The 6,979-nt window shown below is 42.6% G+C and overlaps 1 protein-coding gene across 1 annotated transcript in view; it reads right to left on the bottom strand.

The window, feature by feature from the left end:
- Window positions 1–4,204: 4,204 nt before the first annotated feature.
- Window positions 4,205–6,979, bottom strand: part of LOC111815837 (mitochondrial import inner membrane translocase subunit Tim9-like) — a 4,060-nt gene continuing 1,285 nt past the window's right edge. The window contains exons 2-3 of the mRNA XM_023711894.1: window positions 4,322–4,456; window positions 4,205–4,255 (exon numbers count right to left, since the gene is read on the bottom strand). Coding sequence (XP_023567662.1) covers window positions 4,205–4,255; window positions 4,322–4,456 — 186 coding nt within the window. The remainder of the gene's footprint in view (window positions 4,256–4,321; window positions 4,457–6,979) is intronic.

The following is a 6,979-nucleotide window of genomic DNA, read 5'->3' as shown; positions in this document are numbered from 1 at the left end:
CCGCTTCGACCGGGCGTCAGACCCGAGCGCGACTGCTTGGCCCGGCCGGTCCTGCCCCTGTGACCAGGCCTTGGGAGCGGAAGGCCGCGATTACTGAAAGCGTGCTGTGCCGTCCCGTGCGACGGCGTCAGGGCCAGGCTGCAGTCGGTTCGCTGCTTTGTGGAAGGAGGAAGCAGGACCTTTACCTGCTGCCTGCAGAGCTTGGGCTGCCACTAGCACTGAGGCCTTCGTTGGCCGAGCGTTAGAGAGAGAAGGCTTTAGGGCTCGGGTTCTGACCGTGGTCAGTATGATGCAGTGTAGTAGACCTTTTATTTAGACTGTTTGCGTAGTTATTCACCTTTCTTATAAACGTCTGCGCTAAGCAGAGTGCTTTTAAAGAAAAGAAATAGGCTAGAACTTAAAAGAACGAAAGTCAACTCAGCTTCATTTTAAAGAAAATGGCTTGCCTAGGAATTCATGTAAGTCAAGGAAAACTAGCCTGAGATAAAAATAGCAAGTCCTAAGAATATAGGAAGATTGAAAAAGGCTTGGGATGGTAAGGTTGAAGCTAAGCAGACCGGCGAACTCATCAGAAAGATTCATAGAAATTAAATGTTCCATGTGGCAAGTGGCAAATTTCACGCTGGGATAAAATATCGGTGCTCTGTCAGGCAGGTTTAAGTGAAAAACGTAACTAATAAATAATAGCTGAAGACACCTGCGCTAGCAGCCATTCTTACCGCAGGTTAACGCAGTGATGATAACTAGAAGAGTGAAACTTCTGCATGTAATTTCAAAAGAGGGGTGGGTTAAGGTACGGACTCAGCAGATGGTGAGCAGAGTCCGGGCTGTGTTGGCCGGGTTTCTTGTAAAGCTTTGAAGTGCAAGCTGCGGCTTGTGTTCCACACATCCTGTGATTGCCCCCGGCAGCGCCGGTGTGAGGACTCAGGGTGCTGACGCTGGAGGCAGAAAAGCAGCCTGCTACTACTGCTCTAGTTCAAGGGTGAAGGACAGAGGCATTTGATCCTGAGAGGACCTATTTTAAACAAGGCTTGACTGTAGTGTTGCGCACCAGTGTGCTGAGGTCTCAGGGCAGGTCTGCTAGGTCATGAGAGGAAGCGGTTCCCCACTGAGCAGGAGCGATCTATTGGGTTCAATAGTTTGAAGCTGCTGATTCTCAGAGAACAATAATCCTTCGACTTTCAATAATCTGCAGACTTTCACTTGGGACTATCACCTCTGCTTATCTACATACAGGTGACCTCTAATAACCTTCCAAGCAGCAGTCCAGACATCAAGAAGTAAGAAAACACCTTTAATTGTTTTTTTTTTTTGCATATTTATTTGGAACAGGGCCTCACTATTCAGCTCAGACTCACAGTGATCCTCCTGCTGGGATTGCAGGTGTGTACCACCATGCCCAGTTTTGTTGGCTGGCACTGAGTTCCGGAGCTGGCCTGGTGTGTGGTACTGGGGATGGAACCCGGACCCCTGGCACTTGCCAGGCAGGCGCTTAGACCGCTGAGCTATCGCCCCAGCCCAAGAACACACCTTTAAAAGCCAGTGCTTATGCTAAACTTCAGAAGATTTTTCTGTCCTGCAAACCAAGATATCTCCTTGGAAGGAAGTTATTCTTTTAACCACTTATGCATTCTTGATGTCATCAGGTTAGGCAGGACTTTTCATCAGTGTATTTCAGATGGAAAAACCAATAGCAGGAAAATAAAGAAGGTTCAACGAATATAAAGAGGAAGGTCCTAATAAAGGTGAGTGACTGTGGAAGCTAATAAGCCAGAGAAATCTTTGTGAAGGTACCATTTATACCAATCAGTACATATGCAGAAGAAGTGGAAGATGTCATCATTTGCAGGCTTTTCAGATTGCCTGGAGCCATGGCTAGCTCTGATGCACAACACTGTTACCATGACAGTAATGGAATGATCAAATGCAATAATAGCAATCTACAAAATGCTAATTGTCAGAGTATACTGCTGCATCAAGTACATTTAATCGAGAGAGATACCTCAGGCCATAACCCAGGAGATGTCTCGATGTTCCTCTTGCGTTTCACAACAGCCTACTTTATATCCACAATCTTTCACCATTATTTTAGAATGGTAAGTATGTGTAAAGTTCTATGAACATATAATTTATAGTGCTTATTGTTCAGAACTAAACCATATCTATTTTGGAAAACAATTTTTTCCCTTAAGGCATGTATTTATTTTACCAAGAGTCTTAGACAAATTTTAATAAATAATAAAAATCTAACAGCATCAGTGTCTCATAATTTCTCCAGGAGTTCTAGACAGGAGTTTCCAATGAGTAGTCAAGCTTGTCATAACAAGCATCTCCAGGAATCCAGCCTAATGACCAAGTCCAAAGGCCAGTAGCTGTGTGTGGGCTCTTATATCCTATACACAGCAGATAAAGAAACTGTCACCTGCCTAGAAGCTACCATGAATGTGCAAGTGAATGTAGCGGAGTCAGAAGTAAACATGAAACCATCAAATCCAACTGCTAACCCTAGGACTTTCTCTGGGAAGTTTTCTAAGTTTTGAAATCAGCTTTGTAAACAGAAGTGTCCATTTGAAACAGTTCTCTCTGTGTTATGTCATTTTCTCTTTCCTTTCCATGCCTAATTTTTATCAATTCAGATACAGACCTAGCTAACATTGCTCAGGTAGTCTGCAGCTTAGTGATGGAGTCCCTTCCAATAGTATTTATTTTTGTGGGAGTCAGCATGCGTAATAAGATGCAGCAGACGGATTAGTCAAGAGTCAGTGGTGTATTTTCCATCTGCTGGCTGCCAGGAACTAAATTGATGTATAAAAGCCTGTAATAATTTGTTGAGTTTTCAGGGCGTAGTGCTGTGACTACCTCATGCATTGGTACCTGAGTTTGAGAAAATGCTTTTTTTCGTCAAAACTTGTTAAATTCCTCTTGCTGTTTGGTGGTCTGAATACAAATCACTTGGGAATTGGAAATGAGTAGGGCCACTGTTGCCTTGTGGTTGTCTAGAACATGCTGAATTCTGAAGTGAGACCAAAATAGCTTAGGAAAGGAGAATTTAATCTGGCTAGAGACAAGGAATGGAGTATAAATAAATCTTAAAGGTTGATTATGCATGCCATGGCAAAAACTGTCACTGGACAGATTTAATTTATAGAGTTGGCATTTAGGCTGCAGATAATCCAGACAGTGACCTAAGCAACAGTTGTCAGCAAGCCTTACATAAGGAGAGCTGTTCTTGAACAATTTCCAGCAAACATAATAACTAGTTAACAAGAGCTGCAGGAGCGGTGCTTCCCCCTACCCTAACGCAATTGCCTTTGAGCTGGGCACGTTGAAGAAACATTGCCACCTAAGTGTTCTGTTGTTCATTATTGGAAGAGAGTGAACATAAAGGAGTGTAGGTGCTTTGATTTTTTTGGGTCTTTTTCAGTGATACTTCCATTAATTTCTCTTTCAGTAATAATTTTTTTTGGGGGGAGGCTTGCTCAGGATGCCTTCAGGGCAGGCCTGGTTTGGCTTGAGGATGAGGGGATCGAAGCACAGCACCCTGAGCCTGACTGCTTTGTTTCAGCAGGCACTTAAACACCTGAGCTAATGGCTAGGCCCCCTAAAATTTTTCTCTTACATGATTGGACACGTATTTTTCGTTAAAATTAACAGTCACAATTGAAGAAACAGTGGCTTATCTTTCTGATAAAGGGACCAAGCTGCTACATCTTAAGGCCTTGACAAATGTTGCTTCAACAAAATAAAATGAGACCTTTTATTTTGATTATTCCTGGTGAGCAGCAATTTTGTTTTTCTTTTTTTTTTTTTTTTGTATTTTAGGGAAGGGTCTACAGGATGTTCAGGGTCTCACTACTAGATCAGACTCCTAGTGATCCGACTGTTTACAGCCTCCCAAGAGCTGGGATTACAGGCATGTTGTCACCACACCCAGTCTCAGTTGCAGGCTCATCGTGCCCCAGGGGCGGGGCTGGCACAGCAGGCCCAGGGATCCAAACGCCCTGCCCCTGCGCCAGCTTGCAGGCATTTTAATCCGCTGCATTATTTGGCCCCCTGCAATTTTGTTTTTCCAGTGGTTTCTATCTGCCAAATAGTCATGACAGTTGTTTTGACATGGGGCCCACTGCTTCCAGAGATTCTACCAGGTTGATCCTCTTTCCCAGTGCCACACAACCTCCACTCAAGTTCATCCACTGGGACTTCTCTATTGAGGGTGGCGGAGAAGTCCTGTTTCAGCTGTCAGGGCTTCATTCTGCTGAATATGGTATTCATGGTATTCTTTGTGTCATTTTTAAGTATTTCTGTAAGCAATGTTCTTAACAGGTGTCTTTTCAGATTTTACTTCTCTTGTGAAGTCTTTAACGCAGTTGAAAAAGCAGGTTTCTGTAAGTTTATTGTAGATTCCCAGGAATTCCCTGAACTGTTTTATCTGATCATATTCTGATATCTGTGCAGCCTTATTCTTTTCGTATATTTATGAGTCACCTTTTTTTTTTTTTTTTTTTTTTTTTTTTTTTTTTTTTTTTTTTTTTTTTACAGTAGAAAAAAGATTTTTTGTGCTACTGGGGACTGAACTCAGGGCCTTGTGCTTGCCAGACAAGTGCTTATTCTACTGGGCTATATTCCTGACCCTCCTTGCCTAATTTTCTAAGTCATACTGTAGGCTTTTCCTACTTCCACAAGCCCATAGTGTTCACTGGGGCTTTACTCTTCGGCCTCTTGGCTGCACATTCTGCTCTTCACAGGTCGTCACATATGTTGAAATAAAATATAAATCATAATTTACATAATTTTAATATGAAAACAATTAAAATAGAAAACAAAATATTAACACTGTGGTAACTGACATCCCAGTGTTTCATGGATGTCATTGAATAATGTGTTAATTTTTTTTCTCATCTTCCTACTATTTTCTAATTTCTTTCCAGAAATGCTTTTTGTGTTGGGGAAAAATCATTTCAAATGAATGTTGAAAGAAAATGAAAAATATCAAGTATTTTCAATAGTTTCTGAATGTCAAGGACTACTATTCAGAAAATGAGTATCTACAATGTTATAGACACAAGAAATTTGAAACATTAGATTGTTTTTATGTTGGCTGCTTAGGAGTGGAAAATGTCAGCTGTGGAGATAGCTCAGCAGTCTAAGAGCCTGCCTACCCAAGCGTAGGGACCCGCATTCAATCCCTGGTGCCACATGCCATGCCGAGCCCGGCCGCCAAGACCTGGCGTGGTGGCACATGCCTGTAATCCCAGTGCTGGGGAGGCTGAGACAGGAGGATCACTACGAGTCCAAGCTGCGTAGTAAGACCCTCTATCAAATACATAAAATTAAAAAGATATATAAAATGTTATTTTGCAGACAGAAATGGAGAGAATTTACTCAAGAAGAGGCTGTTCTGACAGATCCATGCACTCATAATCTCTGCAGCAAAGTTGAGTCTCCAGGTTGCCCTAGCCTGGCTCAAGCTGTCAAAAAACATTACCACTATTCTTGCTCTGGTTCCATGTTCCTGCAGCCTTAACCTAATTATGATTTACCTTTATTGAAAGTCTAATGTGGGATGCAAGAATTGAATGTTTAACCACAGAGAAACTCCCTGAAAATTTGAGCTAAAGGTACGAAAGATTATATTCAGAGAACTAAAGGAGAAACTGGTGCAATGGAAATTTTTATATGCACGTTCGAGGCTGCACGCTATGAGACTTTCTAACTGTACGACCAACATTGGGAAACATCAAAACCCAAGGTGACTTGGGGACACTCAGAGAGCAGTCCCAGTGGAACTGTAAGACAGGACTGAGTCAATGTTGCAGTATCTGGAGGGACTCTGTGGAATAGAATGAGGGTGTAATTGGGTGGAGACTGTTGGGAGTTTAAGATTAATTCATGATGGAGGCTGGGATTATGGGTTTAGTGCTGCTGGGATTATGGGTGTGAATGCTACACCCACCCAGCCTGAGGCAGATAGCCTGAGTGTAACACAAGACAGACAGACTTCCTCTCTGTTGCCATTGTTGCTCCTCCTCCCTTTTGCTCTCTGCTCTTTGCTGCCAGCAGGAAAGGTTGCTTTCTGTCATGTGCCGCTCTGCCTTGAAGCCAGCTGAGTATGGACTGAAATCTCCAGTAACTGTGAGCTAAATAAACTTTTCCTTTCGTTTTGGGTGTGAGGTATTTGACCCAGCAACGAGAGAAGAGTAACTGGCACAGCCTCCATGGGTTTGAAAGTTGTCTGCATTTCTTGGCTTGTTATTAGGGAGGAGGCTTTTTTGTGTTGGTACCAGAGATCGAACTCAGGACCTTGTGCTTGGCAGGTAGATGCTTATGCCATGAACTATCTATCTCCCCAGCCCCCACTGCTGCTGTAGATGCACCTTACTCTGTGAGCGTTGGCATTTTCTGAGAGCTAATTGTGCTGGTAATGTATTTTATTATTTTAAAAAAATTATTTTTTCGTTTTTTAAAATTTTTTTTATTTTTTATTTTTTTGGCAGAACTGGGGATTGAACTCAGGCCCTTGTGCTTGCCAGGGAAGTGCTTATTCCACTGAGCCATCTCCCTGGCCCCTATTTTTTCCTTTTTAAAAATTTATTTTTCATTTTCTTCTTTTTGAGATAGGGTCTCAGTCTGCAGTTCAGGCTGGCTTGAGCTAATTTTGTGGGCCAAGCTGGTCTTGAGCTTGCAAAACTCCTCCTGCCTCAGCCTCTCGAGTGCTGGGATTACAGGCATGCACCACCAAACTTGGCATTATATCACACACTGAATTAATCTTGTAAGTCTCTCCAGGTTGACATTATCTCCATCATAAAAATTGAGACACAGAGCTTCAAACCACTTCATCATACAGTCCTATGAAATGCAGCTAGGATGTAAACCCCAGTGTCCTGATGGAGGGATCCCTCCTTCATCACTGGGAAGCGGCTTCTTCTCTTGGCCTTCACTACTACACTGCCTTCACTACCAATAATATATATATATA

The sequence above is a fragment of the Octodon degus genome, unplaced genomic scaffold (assembly GCF_000260255.1).
Source record: "Octodon degus isolate 3935 unplaced genomic scaffold, OctDeg1.0 scaffold00001, whole genome shotgun sequence".
Lineage (NCBI taxonomy): Eukaryota > Metazoa > Chordata > Mammalia > Rodentia > Octodontidae > Octodon > Octodon degus.
Note: the sequence above shows the minus strand (reverse complement) of the source record. Positions and strands in the feature narration are given on the sequence as shown.